This window comes from Mytilus californianus, unplaced genomic scaffold (genome assembly GCF_021869535.1).
Source record: "Mytilus californianus isolate M0D057914Y unplaced genomic scaffold, xbMytCali1.0.p SCAF_8, whole genome shotgun sequence".
NCBI lineage: Eukaryota > Metazoa > Mollusca > Bivalvia > Mytilida > Mytilidae > Mytilus > Mytilus californianus.
In genome coordinates, this window is record NW_026262734.1 from 31168357 (window position 1) to 31184738 (window position 16382).

The 16382-nt window shown below is 32.8% G+C and overlaps 1 protein-coding gene across 1 annotated transcript; it reads right to left on the bottom strand.

Annotated features, from left to right (window-relative positions):
• Positions 1–9123: 9123 nt before the first annotated feature.
• Positions 9124–12599, bottom strand: LOC127711544 (uncharacterized). The gene is made up of 3 exons (XM_052217626.1): positions 12490–12599; positions 11290–11548; positions 9124–9350 (listed from the first exon to the last, which is right to left on the bottom strand). Exons 1-3 carry the CDS (start codon positions 12566–12568, stop codon positions 9134–9136), a joined length of 555 nt encoding a protein of 184 aa, XP_052073586.1. The 5' UTR covers positions 12569–12599; the 3' UTR covers positions 9124–9133.
• Positions 12600–16382: the final 3783 nt, after the last annotated feature.

The following is a 16382-nucleotide window of genomic DNA, read 5'->3' on the forward strand; positions in this document are numbered from 1 at the left end:
TATATGGTGTATATTTCTCCAAGGTGATACGATATTCCAGGGCTTGCGTTTCCTGTCATGATTTCCTTGATAGATGGTTTCTGCTCACATGAAGCTATTAAACCAAGAGTTCCAAGTGGTGAAGTTGAAATCATCTCTTCGAAAATTTTACGGACGCCATCACGGATTGGTTGACCGTTATGGAAGATATGTTTCACAGATGACGACGGATATGTTCTTATCGGCGTAACCACAATCCGTCCTCCTTTACCCTAAAACGTTACCTACCGAATTATACATATCACCAGTGTTGTACTGAAATGAGCAACACGACGAGTGCCACATGTGGAACAAGATCTGCTTACATTTCTGGAGCACCTGAGATTACCACCGGTTTTGGTAGGGTTTGTCTTGCTCAGTCTTAAGTTTTCTATGTTGTGTTTTATATACTGCTGTTTGTCTTTTGGTCTTCTTCTTTTTTGCAATGGCGTTGTCAGTTTATTTTCAAATTGAGTTTAAAAAATATTCAGTCTTACTGGGAAATTATTAAGTCAGGGATTTCGTTACCACAAATTACTTTAAACCTTTACTAAATTCTTCCATAGATATAAAGATTTAGTTTGGAAGTTTGGTTGTATCTGTAGAAAAATTATTTTTAACGGGATAGCACATCCCAATTTTTACGGAGATGTTGTTTACCGAGCCCGGAAATTTAGATACGATCCGGGTAAACTTATCGATCCTTTGAATAAACTTATTGTAAAAGGTTACCAATTCAACACTATAATCAGATCTACGAATATTGTTTTTATTGGTATTAATATTGATTTTGTTATCAGTAAATTAAAATCAAACTAAATATCATTTTTATATACATATGCACATTCATGGCTCTACAATCTGTCGATACCTGTATCTTGGCATTGCACAAGGTCATGTTTTATTCTGACTGTTAATGACGTCTTTACACTAAATCTATTGGACGTTGGATGTGTACTGATTGATATTTTAGTCTTAGATGCATGATTTTTTTTATTTGTTGTTATTGGCTTTGAACTAGCTGTCAGTAATTGCGAGAACTCTCAGATCTGTACTTAGTGTCTTTTTATTGTGGGGATGTATAAATACCCTGCCACGTCCACTCTTTGTTTTTGTTAGATGTATTTCTGCTTTGTATCTATCTGATGAGTTAAGCCCTTTTCAACTGATTTTTATAGTTTGTTCTTATGTTGTACTATAACATCACTGTCCCAGGTTAGGGGGAGGGTTGGCGCCTTCAAACTAGTTTAACCCCGCCACATTCTATATGTGCCTGTTCCAAGTCAGGAGCCTGTAGTCAGTGGTTGACGTTTGTTTCTGTATATCATACTTGTTTTTCGTTCATTATTTTGTACATAAATTAGGTCGTTAGTTTTCTCGTTTGAATTATTTTACATTTGTCATTTCGGAACTTTTTATAGCTGACTACGCAGTATGGGTTTACTCATTGTTGAAGGCCGTACAGTGACCGATAGTTGTTAATGTTTATGTCATTTGGTCTCTGGTGGAGAATTGTTTCATTGGCAATCATATATATCTTCTTATTCTTATACCATCTAATTAACCATCAATTGATTGACCTCCGAAGACTGATATTATTATCAAAGTAAGTTATCTGAAAGTAACAACAACAAGGTGTTGAGTTTGAAAACACATAACTGGAAGAAGTGTTCTTTAAAAATGAAACAACAATAAGTGTTCCTATTGGAATGAACTGTGTTCATCTTCTTGTAAACTTTTAAAAATTTATACATATACTTTTCTAGAAAATAGAAAAGAAGCTAGCATTATCCTTTAACTTAACGTTCCGCTTTAAAGATGATGTCGCCTCACTAAATAATTCCATGTTTGTTGACTATACTGAATGCATTTTAAAAATCGAACTTGATTAAAATATTCCATGTAATCATGAAATGTATATCTGAGAAACAGTCAATATATGCCCTCCTTTTTAGATTTATTCATACCTTTTTGTATTTTTCAAAATAATCAGTCAAAAGGTTTTTACAAGGATCACCTTTCATTTGATACCTAAATAACCAAAATATATTCATCATAATTTGATATTTACACCTATGCATAGGAACTGTTTTGTTTTAAATATATGTTACTTTCCAGTATGATCTTTTTGACCGGTCCCGAATTGGTGGTGTTGCATTTAAAAGTCTATCCGAATTATTTTGCAAAGAATTCCACTCAAACCGGTGCAAGGGGTCGTTCTAAACTTTCAGCGATGTGAAATTTTTTGACTCCACGTTTAAGGCCTCACTGTGACTTTGAGATGAGGAACAGCAATAAAAGCGCTGTTCCTTTGCTTTTTATATGTTTATGCTGTGCATGTACTGACTTTGTGTCATGGATGGATACACCATTACTTTGTTTTTCTATGATAGATACAGGAAAGTCTGCCTCATATGATTTTAATTTAGAAATTGACAATGAAGGTATGTATTAAAAAGCACTTTGAGACAAAAGAAAGGATTTCAGCTTTCCTATTGTGAACTTTCCATTTAGCAGCATTGGATCCACACCTGCACATGTAGTATATATCACTCCGAATTGATACACTTTTTCAGAGCTTTCGTTTTGTGTTGAAATTTTTTGGGCTGGTAGTTGCTGCTTACAAGGAAGCTATTGAAGTACGGGTTCATTATGGTGAAGTTATACCATCCTTTAAATTGTGTTACGGACGCAATCATCATTTGGTTGATCGTTATTGAATAAATGTGTCACATATGACTAACGATATGCTCCTATCATTGTAGCAACAATCCCGTTCCCTTTTCCTTACCCAAATGAGATTGATAAGCGAATTCTTACTTGATATAAACACCAAAGATCACATCTGGATTTTAAGGCAAGTTCTTGATGCCCAGTTTTAAGATTTCTATGTCGTATTTTGTGAACTGTTGCTTGATTTTTCGTCTTATCATCTTTTTAACTATGAGGTTACAGGATTCTGTTCACCAAGTGGGTTTTATTGTCCCTGTGGTATCTTTCGCCTCTTTTTCCCTTTAAAGCATTCGAGAAACATATCCTAACTGTTAACCCTGTTTACAACAATATATATGCACTCTAACTCATTAATATGTTTTTGTCATCTCGTATGTAGCAATTAACATCTGAGAAACATTGATAGACAATTGGCAATGTCATACATCAAAATATGAATAAAATAGGCTCGGTTTAATAAAATCATACTGTATATGATACAAATTAGTTCTTTACTTTACAAATATGTATTCATCGCACCTTTTATTATTATAAATGAAAAAATAGTTGCAATGAGAGAAACGAAATAAAAATCAAAACGAAAAAAATTGTTAACCCAATGATTGTACTTTTAACACAATATATTGACATAATGTACAGGCGACAAGACCAAGGTGTTCACCATTGGCCTTAATTAATGTTGTAAATTATTTCATTATAGATAAAAGAGACTGGAAAACTCTGACTAGTAACAACATTGAACCTCAAACTTCAGTTGCGTAATTTATAAAAAGAGCAGATTTAAATGATATAAAAAATCAGCAGTTCTATCGCACAATGAATACTACCGCAGATTCCAAAGTGAAACGTATACACTTAATTCTGTTTAAAATAGTCATATCAAATATCAAGAATTTGCGAAGGAATATCTTCGATCCGTTTTCTTGTTGTTAGAACAAATTTGGTTACTACCAAAAATTGTTAAAACAATGAAGAAAAAAAACGCATTTTCTTTCAGTTTATTAATTTATGATTTCGTGGTGTGCAATACTGTTTCTTAAATAATCCTCTACAGCGATCTCATTCTTTTAAAAATCATGAAGCTCGCATGAACAAACGTATTATCTCACTTTATTCTTCTCGACTCCATGCATTCATTGCGTATATAGAATGACAACAATTATTTTTTTCAAAGACAGAGTGACACCACAAAGCTTATCCGCAATAATTTCGAAGATTTTTTTTCTTTGAAAAGTTAGACTGATGGGTGCTGTCACCTTGCTTGATACCTACGCTCAAGCTTTTTTTATATCAATCAGGTTTGAGAAAGATTTGTCAGTCTACTTTAATGTTTATGATGATTCAACCTAAATTCAAGAGTAATAACGAAAATTAGGCTTTAATATTATTATAATTCTGAGTCCACATCAGTTAGATAAATCTACTTCAAATTACATGTAGTTTGGTGCGTTTATCTAATGCGATAAATTCCAAGTCTAGGATTAAATCTAATTGTTTTATCTCCTGCCATGATGTTAAGTTCTCTTGTAGCAGTCAAGTATTAATGGATGGTTTGTCGTAATGTCCATTCGTTTGTACTAACTGTCATTCCTGTGTATTATTGAATTGTAAGTGACTATATACATATATTCAATAATACATATATATATATATAAGTCTAAATTGAAATCAACGTTCAAACCTATGATTGCGTTGGATAAAAACCGCAATTTTTATACGTGTGAATTAATGCAAAACAAATTTCTTGGCAGAGGGGTCTAAATACAGCACAAAGAACATTTTCCAAAAGACCAAAAAGGTGAAAAAGTATATTTAAACAAAACGCATTTGACTAACAGGTCGAACAACGGATGTTCTTAAACCCTGCTGACTGCCAACTAAACGGATCACAAGATGTAACTAAATGGATCTTTATTATTGATTTAATATCTGTTAATACCAAACAGAAAACAATAAACTTGCGGAAAAGATGGTATACCGCAAACATGAGGTGCAAAAATTTGTACACCATATCCGGATTAATTTCGACAATTAATGTCTCTTCAGTGATGTTAGGAATCGAAACGGTACTTGGAAGGCCATATAATTTACCTCAATTTAGGATAGACTCTTGAATTTTGAAGAGTCAAAATAGGATGAACGGATCATATTTTTATATATATATATTAATATATTATTTGCAGATTTAACATTGTTGTGCTGATATTTAGAGTAATTATGAATAAAATATGTGTTTTCAGCCGTGTATCACCTTAACTGGTGATCCAATGGATGGATCTGTCGTACAGTTGTCACTTGTTTAGACGTACTTATCAAAATAATTATTTCTGTGACTGTATCTTACGATCCTTTACGATAGATATTTACTATTAGCTAATCTGCAATCAATTCCATCATCATGCCTAATATATCATGTACTGTGTTACAACTCTAGATTCTACTGACGAGGAAAGGTAACACTGGGCCAGCGAAAGCTGAATTATTAGTTCAGTCTAGGTGGCCCAGCAGCCTAGAGCGCTGGACACAGTGCAGGCAGTGTTGTCTCGATATCACAGTAGCATGAGTTCGAATCCCGGCGAGGGAAGAACAAAAATTTGCCTCCACAAATTTGCAGATTTAACATTGTTGTGCTGATATGTAGAGTAACTATGAATATAATATGTGTTTTCAGCCGTGTATCACCTTCACTGGTGATCCGATGAATCTGTCGTAGAGTTGTCACTCGTTTAGACGTATTTATCAAAATAATTATTTCTATGACTGTATCTTACGATCCTTTACGATAGATATTTAGCTAATCTGCAATCAATTCCATCATCATGCCTAATATATCATGTACTGTATTACAACTCTAGAATCTACTGACGAGGAGAGGTAACACTGGGCCACCGAAAGCTGTTTAAATTGTTCAGTCTTGGTGGCCCAGCAGTCTAGAGCGCTGGACACAGTGTAGGCGGTGTTGTCTCTATCCAAGTAGCATGAGTTCAAATCCCGGCGAAGGAAGAACAAAAATTTGCTTCCGTAAATTTGCAGATTTAACATTGTTGTGCTGATATTTAGAGTAATTACATATATAGATATATATATGTAGGACTCTAAAATGCGATGGTACTCTAAAATGCGATGGTCACGCTAAAGTGCGATGGTCTACGCTAAAGTACGATGGTATATCACGCTAAAGTGCGATGGACGAATAAGGTAAGGTTCGAGGGCTTAAAACGTTAAAGTACATGGATGTTAAAAAATAGTATTTTTTTCAAAAGCTAGTATGCTCAGGTATAACATATGTGACAAGCTTTATAATTTACCGGTAGGCTTACGTTATTGTTTCTAAATTTAGAAGACCGACCAGGTAATAATTGCAAAAAAGTCATTTAGATGTCACAAAATACTATATTTCCTGTAAATGTTTTTTTTAACAATTCGGGCGTATTAAATATTTGGATAATTGGTGTAGCTTGCCGTTCACACAGTCTATCAATAATCTGAACATCTCCCCTTACGGTCGTCATTGTAAATTACAAATACAAAATTAGTTCATTGTCGGAATATAAGTAACATCTTTTTTGTACAAGCTTTAATGTAAATGCGAGAGAAAGGCGAAGTTCGCCGAGCTTCCTCCTTTTTTCGTAGCGAGTACAAATATATGTTATATTTTCCTACAATGTACAAACTATGTTATAATTTACGACTGAACACATATACCTTTATTTTACCGATGTTACTTTTCAATAAAATCGACAATATTTTAACGGGGACTGCAAAGTGAACTGCAACGTATACAATGATTTAATCAAATGTATCCGTTCGACTCCAATAGAAGCAGGATACAGGATACCTATGCGTATACTATTTTGTATCTATATAGTAAAATGGTCGACTGCAGGACACATTGTCAAGTCATTCATCCTGCAGCCGAAAAAAAATTAACATTTGCTTCAGCGGACAAAGCACAGTTAGGTTGAAATAAAGTCATGGACATTTGGTTTAAAGTAGATAATCAAATATTTTAATTTCTCTAATTCTTCCGTCAATTTATCCATTTCTGCACCCATTGTGTAAAAAAAATTTAATCAACGTGTGGTTCGTTTGATCTCAGTTCATCATTGGTTAAAATCCGATTATGACGTCGAATTTTCTTGCTTTCCTCTGAATTTCCTATTGTGAAGGCATGAAAAAAGGCGACCATGTCTGATGACGTCACACAGAAAGAACACATCTTTTTGCAGATCATTCGAATAGAAGGAATAACTTTGCCTGCATATTGTTAGAAAATCATTAGAGAAACAGATTCCACCACCAAATCTCGTGTAATACGATATTTATCCACTCTCGACAGTTAAATTTTAAATATTTAAAACGCTCGGCGAGCCTCGCGTTTTAAATTTGAAAATTTAACTGTCTCGAGTGGATAAATATCGTATTACACTCGATGCAGTGGTAGAATCTATATTTACCTTCCAGCATGTACATTTTTGGTTTGTATAAACGACTGTTAACGTCATAACCCAACTACGTTTCTTACGTCTATACTTTCGCGGACCATCGGACTTTAGCGTATGAAGGCATCGCACTTTAGCGCAGACCATCACACTTTAGCGTGACCATCGTACTTTAGAGTCCTACATATATATATCCGTGAAAATGACATAGTTTACAGTTCAAGTGCAGTGTACTATCGTAAGCTACAAAAACTAAGTTAATGTTCCCTTCACAAATCGCACAAGTCACTTTATTTAGTACTTTGTAACCTGTAATTTGCCAGAAGTAAATGTTCACATGGATCACATTTGATGAATCGTTATCATATTAAGTCTGTTGACATATATAGGTAACAAATAGGAAGAGAAAAGATCAGAGGTCATTGTTTTTCCCGCAAAACATGTTTTGTTCGAATAAGATGTCAGACAAACTGTCATTTTTTCTTAAAATGTCCTGTACCAAGTCAGGAATATGGCAATTGTTATCAAATAGTCCGTTTCTATGTATGTTGGCGTTTGTTTTTGTAGCAGTTCAGTGTTTATGTTGTTCCGTTGTTTTGTTCTTATAGTTGATGTGTTTCCCTCGGTTTTGGTTTGTGACCCGGATTTGTTTCAGTTTAATCGATTTATGACTATTGAACAGCGGTATAATAATGTTGCCTTTATTTATACCATGGTTAAAACAGAACATCAAAAATCAAACCTGCTTTGTAAGGATAATTTTCTACATAAGGAAATGCCTGTACCAAGTCAGGAATATGACAGTTGTTTTCCATTCGTTTGAAGTGTTTGAGCTTTTGATTTTGCCATTTGATAAGGGACTTTCCGTTTTGAATTTTCCTTGGAGTTCGGTATTTTTATTATTTTATTTTTGTCTTCCTATATGTATTATTGTGTTTAAATGCAATTTTTAAATGTTCAAAGTTATAATAAACTGGTTGACTAGAGAAAATCAAGAGAGTCCATTAATTAAGCATTTTTATATATTCAACACAATTGATTAGAAACACAAAACAAAAGCTTAAGGAAAAACAACAATATATCAACAAAAGGCCAAATAAAGTACGAAATAACAGATGATCGAGTGTACAAACTACATTGTGTACTCATTAAAGAAAAACACACAAGCAACTTAACTCATACATCCTTAATCTAGTATTAATGCATTTATAAGAACTCCGAAACAGTGGTGAAAGTTAAGCAAAGCGGTCTAAATAGTCATACGCCTCAAGTCACAATGGGGTTACTCTGTTAAAGTATTCTCATTGGTAAATATTAGACAAAGTAATGGCTTTCTTAACGTCTGGTTAGACAATATTGGGGTGCATCTATTATATATGTGCGTATTCGTAAGTGAGGCCGGAAAAAATCATGATAGTAGGTCATGGAAATGACAGTGAAGTGTTCATTCAAGTTAATTGTGAAGTGTTGCATCGATATTTTAATGACGCACGGGTCAAACACGAAAGTGATTCAAATTAGTTAAGTTTTGTTCTGTCTTTATTATTCAATTGTGTTTGCATCAGATATAAATGGTAAACTTATTTTAACGTGTTAGTGTGTTTAAGATTTTGTGTTAAAGTGCATAAAATGCATACGTGGTGATTTAAGTTGAGCTATATCAAGCCACTCACTGTCGTGAATGTATAAAGCCATTTTCAAATGTTACGTTCATAAAAAAGAGACCATGTGTCACCTGCCACTGAAAATGGATATACATGTATACGTTTATATGTTTTATTAATTTATCTATCTAAAAATAAATGAAAAAAAAAAACTGCATGCATGATAATATATAGTACAGTTTAAAATAGTTCCATAGAATATGCCATCGAAACGTTACCAGTATTACACTCACATCTGAAATGTTCTTATAATATAGTTTGGGTACTCTTTATTTATTATTTCCTGTTGATGGTCAATGGAACATTCTTTCGCAGTGTCTTTCCACATAGTTTTGGATATCCAATGACACCTTTACAAACTTCAGATTCTGGCCTATTTGAGTCCTGAATCGATTTGAACCGAGAATATTCATCAACCTCCATTAACATATACTTTGACGCTGTTAAATCCATTTTGTTATCCTTCAAAATTGCATCTAAGTCCAGCTGGTATCTAAATATATAAGTTCGAGTATGTTGATAATTATTTAAATATAGTTTTCTAAAGAGGTTACAGTGTTGTATACATATTATGAGGGTCTAAATGGGGTTAACAGAATAGAGAATAATGGGCCTATACTGCAGAAAAATGGACCAAAAAATAAAGAAAAGATAAATAGGCCCCCAAAATAAAGAATAGGGCATAATGGAGTGCTAGAATATAAAGAATAGAGAATAATGGGCACAAAATATGAAGAATGCAGAAAAATGTCTTAAAAAATTAAAGAATATAGAAATGAAGGACCCCCTTCCATATCCGCATACTATCACAGTAGCATATACCTACAGCACCTACACCTTATTCGTACATATCGGGATAAATAAGTAGCTTTTCAAGAGCCACTATGTCCAGTGGCGGATCCAGGGAGGGGGCCATAGAGGACGTACGCCCCTCTTAGATCACCATCTTATTTCATGTTTTTTATGAGTTATATGATTTTTCGATATATAATCCGTTGTATGGAGTTACCCCCCCCCCCCACCTCCTTTTTTTCAAAAATCCTGTATCCGACCCGGGTGTTCCGTCTAAACTACATGAAAATGATTTTAAAATGTAATATTTGCCACTGGACATTCAGCGCTCACCAGTAATTAACCAGTCAAAATTACGTTAATAAAGGAGTTCAAAATTACGTTAATAAAGGAGTTCAAAATTGTTTATATCAAATTTTATCTAAATTTCTCGCAGTGTTTACTTCTGTTAACTTTGTCAGAAAACTGCGTTGATGTTTAAAGACCCCTGTGAGTCTCGAACGGTCGGCTTGTCAGATGATCCAGTACTGTAACATTTTTTTTTATATAAATCTGGGTTAAAGCATATGCTCGTTATTTCAACATGCAATTTTTTACGACTGTTGTAAAGGAGAATGTGTATTAAAATGGTGTGCACCTATAACGTTACAACGATTGCATTACCACACAAAGACACTATAATTTCAGTACTGCAGTCTAACATTCACCAACGGATTTCTAAAATTATTGGCTGATCTGATAAATTCTGATTTTTCTTTTTGAGAAAAATGTAAATGTACTTCCCTATATAATAAATGTAAATAATTAAAGTAACACAATTATTTTTAACCTACATGGAGGCAGGAACGCAGTATATATTTGTTGGCCTTATTTCATATAATCAATTTTTATTGCTGTTGAATGATCTTGCATCTTAAAATATAGTGATTTTGTACGAAACAATTGCCCCAGAAATAAATCTTATAGCAGATCAAACGATTTTCCGGACCATTCTAACCAAAAGTATATTTTGTTGCAATATCTGTAGCAATATTTTTGCAGTACTCCTTGAAAGAAGAATTTGACGGATGACAACAAAGCGAAAATGCAAAATCTGTGTCGCTATATATTCTATGAATGCTATTCTGAAATCACATGTCAATTGACAGTTATACAATAATGTTTTAAAACAATAATCTATCATAATTGAAGTTGATGAAATACGTCAAGCTGTTATTGCTCCAAATGTAGGAAAATGTTGAATGAATTTAACATGAGACTATCTCAGAGCTGCCATCACACCAAATTCCCGAAGTGCTAAAACATTTAGACTGACGAAATATCTAGTAGCATAGACACTAGGCACATAAGAACCTTGTTTTTTTTAATAATTTGTGTGAAGGTTTTTTTTTACATCATTGAAGTTTATTCCACATTTCCATTTATTCATATTGGTATTCTATCTGTTCAAAAAAGTATAACAAATATACATGTCCAAGGCAAATTCAAAAGTGGAAGTCCATAAAAACTGATAAAATCAAACACTATCAATCAACAGAACAAATAAAAAACAACTGCCATATTCATGACTTGGTACAGGCATTTTCCGAAGAAAAAGGTGGGTTAAACCTGGCTTGATATTATCAAAAATTTAATTTTACCTTGAGTTTTCTGGGTTGCTGTATTTTCCTAATGAAGATATTTCCAGAGGTTTTGAGTGATGATATAATAGGAAGTAAACTTTATTGTCAGTGTTAGGTGTTGGTTGTGGACCCTCGTATTCTTTCACTGTTATTCCACTGGAGACCTGTCCGTTAGCAATGTTAGCTACCATCCAGTTGGTGTAAATAAGAGGCTGGTAGTCTTGTTTGTTAGAAGACTTCTTGTAACCAGTTACCATTAATAAAGTCGAATAATCACCTATAAAGAGTACATGTGGTCTAGTGTTATCAAAACAGGCAACGAAATTAATTACAGTCTTGCAAAATTGCCATATATTTTCAACGCCAAATGTTGCTATTATAAGTTATGAGTTATGGTTATCAATAACATTACATTATAATATAGGGTCAAAATGTTTAAGAATATTTTTAACACGTAGTTTTCAGTGTACACATTATCAAAGTAACCTGTAATGAAAAGGATCACTTTATCATTCGGAAAGAGTCATTGGGCTAAAAAGTCAGTAATGATACAAAAGTATGCGTTTTTACATTTACGACAACCTAAAAAGTTATTTGGCATAAAACCTAAGAAAGAAGGAAGGAGTTTTGGCTTCGGCAAATGGAACACATCTTCTTTTTTAATATATTGTTAGACTGTTGTTTGTCTTTTCGTTGTTTTGTTGGGCGTTTTTTTTTGCCATGTTTTTGTCAGATTTTCTTTGATTTATGATTATTGATTGTCCCTTTGGTATTTTCTGTCTCTCTTCTGTTAGAATTAAAGTAACTTATTACAAAGTATGATTTTTCCCTTCCGAAAGCAAGATTTGTGTATTTATATTGACATTTTTATGAAATTGTCCTTTTTTCATGACTAATCATCCCGGTGACCGTATACGACTGTGGTCACCGGACTTAAAATGTCATTAGCATTTTGATATTCCCATCCTGAAAACATGATTTTGTCACTGTTTTCAGTGGGGTTCGTATTGCTCAATTGTAAGTTCTGGAATTGTTTTTTGGACTTTTGCTACTCTTTCCGTCGTTACTCTATTTCCCATTGTATAGTTTTGACCAATCACCCCTCCTTTTCGGTATCTTAATATCTCAGTATTTTTTGGGTTTTGTAACCATCTTTTTTAGTTTATTTCACGGTGATCATCAACAATTGCTTAATATTACAAAAATACAAAAATAAACCTTTTCGTTTTGATCCACTTTCCCTCTTCCACGTGACTTTAGGTTCATTTGACGATTTAACATCTGCTGTTTTCACCATCACATTCTCATCAGAGGGCAAGAAGAATATTTTTTGTCTACAAAGGTATTTATTCTTTTTTAATCCTTAAACACATAAACAAACTTCTTAAATAACACCTTGACCCCAACAATTTTAGAAGTCAGTCAGATAACTTTAAAAATAAAGTTCGTTTAATAACGAGTTTTCTTTCACTAAATGCATACCACTTTTTGTAAATGAAGCATAAAGTGATCTGTTCAAAATAACTTTGAAAGGTATTACAATAAAAAGAGTCTAGAAGTATTTAGTTTGGACTTCTCTAGGCCTCTGTTTTACATAAGATATCATTTGGAAATCCTCAGCAAGAAATATCTATCAAAGGAAATAATGAAAAGTAATATACAATATAGAATTGAATGATGTTTTTTTTTTTTTAAATTTATACGAATTAAATCACTTTCTTTCATTTCGTATAAACTTTCAAAAACACAGCATTCAATTTATTACATTTACAAATTTTTGAAACAAAAAAAAAATAAAATGTCACTGTGTTTTAATATTTTGAATCTGAACTCAAAACTGCAGCAGAAATTGTCTAGTATGACGAAAGCAGTATCATTTCTCGTGAAATCAATGTTATCATTGGATAAAAGTTTATTGATATGTATTTATATCAATTATCTATAATCCACGATATATGTTGTCAACTTATTTTTTCAAATGAATTGCGTTCATACGACATGGGTTGTTTTCATACGAAATGAAAGCATGTGACGGAATCAAATGATTTGTCTTTCAGCCTAAAATAAATGAATTGAACACCTACTGTAATATAAAACAAGTTCTTCGTGCAAACGATTATGGTTTTTAAAAAAAATCAAAAATTGTAATCAGTTTAAAAAAAAACGTAGTTTTTTTCAAATATGGGTATAGATATAAATGTATAATATAAGATTATTATCGAATTTCATGGTCACTTGCTTTCATTTCGTATAAATAAAAAAAAAACAGCATTCAATTATATTATGAAAAATCACATATTTGACATAAATGTAATGGATTTTATTTCAATGAGACTTCGACTTAAAAAGCAAGTTTAACATACAATACCTTACAAATAGCAATGTATCGGTTATTGATATCATACTTACGAATAATAATAAACGTGACAACAGGATTCAAATGTTATAGCATTAGCGGAATATTTAATGCTTAATTGAAACGTCGAAGAAGGTCGCTCGTCATCCTCATCCTCATCTGTAGTAGGGCCATCTTAAACACAAACCAGACACATAGTTATCACTAGATTTGAGCACAGTAAATGTTATTTTTCAGTAAGAGGCAGATTTGAAATATAGGAATAAATTTTAAAATAAGAGAACGGGGTATGGTTAGAAATGAGACAACTGTAAAGCAAGACTTAAACATGTGAAGGTGAATAACTACAAATCGATAAGTCACCATTTTTCAATAGATTGATATTGTCCATATCATAATATAAGCAATAAAAGACCTCCGTTATACCATAATGTGAAACATCTAAACGTCATACCGTGCTTTAGGCGTATGCACTCATGTTTTTATGCTTACATCTTCATTTTTCTCTTCCGTTCTGTATGATTATTGAAATTTAAATGCAATCGCTCTCAAATTTATACCTTCATACAAGTTGGAGGTTTAGCTAGCCATAAAACCAATTTGTTCCCCCGGAAAATGTCTGTATAAGTTTTGAATATGACCGTTGTTTTGGTTGATATACTCGAGCGTTTGATTTTGTCACGTTTCATGGACTCCCCCTCATTAATACTTTTTTTAAACAAATACAACAGATCATACCTGTAAAATAAATATCATTCGAGTCGAAAATATGCACCCGGAATACGCTAAATATAGTCGGAGTAGTTAACATGCACCCGGAATACGCTAAATATAGTCGGAGTAGTTATAAAGCCACACGTTTAATATAAACATTGTTACATTTTTGTATATTCGTTTCTTTGTACATTTTATAACCAAATACTAATGAAATTATAAATTATACTTACTATCAAATTTATCACATTTTAGCCCCTCAGGCCAAGAAGTTCCCAATTCTGAAGCTGTTGAATCGCAACCTTGTTTTGCCTTCTCACAGAGTTGTCGTGAAGGTAGAGTGATCGGAGAGTTGGTTTCGGATGGATCACATTTAGGAATATACAGCTCGCACAGAAATTGTTGTAAGTAAGGACTGCATCCCTTCTGTACTAATGGACTAAACTGGTGTATTTCGTGTCCAGCGTCATCCTGTTTTTCATGACCGAAGCTGTTAGGAAACTTTGTCAAAGTGAATCCGATATTCTTACACATTGGTACTGTAATTTCTTCACAAGTGTCGTCTGCTTGAAGGGATCCGAACAGACAAACGAGAGCAACCAGTATGTAAAGCATTTTGTTTTAATGATAAATGATTGATGCACCTGTATCTGTTCGCTAAACAACTCATTGAAACTTCGTGTTTATGTACAATGTATATATACTATACTTGAACTGCATTCCTGAACTTAAAGACGATATCACTCAGGCTTAGAGATCCGGTTTAAATATCCAATAAAATGTCTTATTGTTGATAGATTTTTTATCATTGGACCTTTTATTTCCAGAATAACTTTTATGGTGGTGTTTTTCTTCTGTGGAAAGCCAATTATAGATTTGCATTCACAAAAATGAATTTGCCCAAATCATTGATTCTTCGAAGCTGGGAACAACGATGCCCATGTACTAAGTTACTTTTGAATTACAATTAAAGTGTCAAGAATATACGTTTATTAATGGCTTGAATTATCTTAATAAATTCACAGTGTAATAAAGATTGCATAATATTTTTTTCCAAAAGACCGTGACATGCCCTCAACGTGTTTTTGTTTGACTTTAATTTAAAAAAAAAAACATCACTGCGCACTTATTGAATTGAAAAGTACAAATAAAATAGACCATCATTCTACGATTATTTTATTTTTCTTTTCTTAAGGGGCATAGAGAAATTATATTTTGAAGATAAGAAAAACTTTTGTAGAACTGAAGGTTTGAACAAAAACCAGTTTTCTATGAATCTGAGCTTGACTTTTTGCTGTACTGATTATTCGTGAGTGTTCTTTTATGTACCTTTTGGTAGTCTTCTGATCCAGATAAAATGTGGCTTGGGTTTTCATCTAAAAATCCAGTTTTACCCCGCCAAATGAGAACATCGTTAAGCTTCGTCTTTTGTCATATCTTAGTAATTTTGTTACTTTGTGAGTTTGGTGTTGATCTTAATGAGGGTCTGGATGGGGTTTACATAATAGAGTATAATGTGCAAAAAGTATTAGTGTGAAGGTAGCTGGCGACGTTAATATTCATGCGGCCACTCTGCAATAATGATCATGAGCCTTTGATAATATCCATGAAATGACTTGCGTTCAAAAAGTGCAGAATAAATCACTAAGAAAAATAGAATAGAGAAAAATAGACCAACAAAAATTATGGAAAAATGGGGTGCTAAAATATAAAGAATAGAGAATAAAGGGCATAAAGAATTATAATGGCTTAAAAAATTACGATACAGATTTTTTTTAGACTTAATTTCTATTTAGAGTTTGACGTATGATAGACATCTTTCTATTATTGAAGACTGTAGATGACTCCAAGTTATTTTTGTCATTGTGTTTCTGTTTCGTTCACGTATAAACCACACCTCCTTTTATTCATATTTTAATTTCTTTTCAAACATAATAGACAAACTAAAACTGATAAAAGGGTCATTAAAAAAACATATCCTGGACATGTCATTTTCTAGTAATTTTCCATTATTTACATATGAATGAAATATACAGAAAAA

Bases quoted from the DNA above. Each gene is read 5' to 3' on its own strand.
- LOC127711544 (XM_052217626.1), bottom strand. From the start codon at position 12,568: ATGGTGAAAACAGCAGATGTTAAATCGTCAAATGAACCTAAAGTCACG. The intron at 11,549-12,489 runs GTTTATTTTTGT...TACTCTTTATAG, and splicing joins AAGTGGATCAAAACGAAAAG to GTGATTATTCGACTTTATTA. The intron at 9,351-11,289 runs GTAAAATTAAAT...TTATATATTTAG, and splicing joins AGCAACCCAGAAAACTCAAG to ATACCAGCTGGACTTAGATG.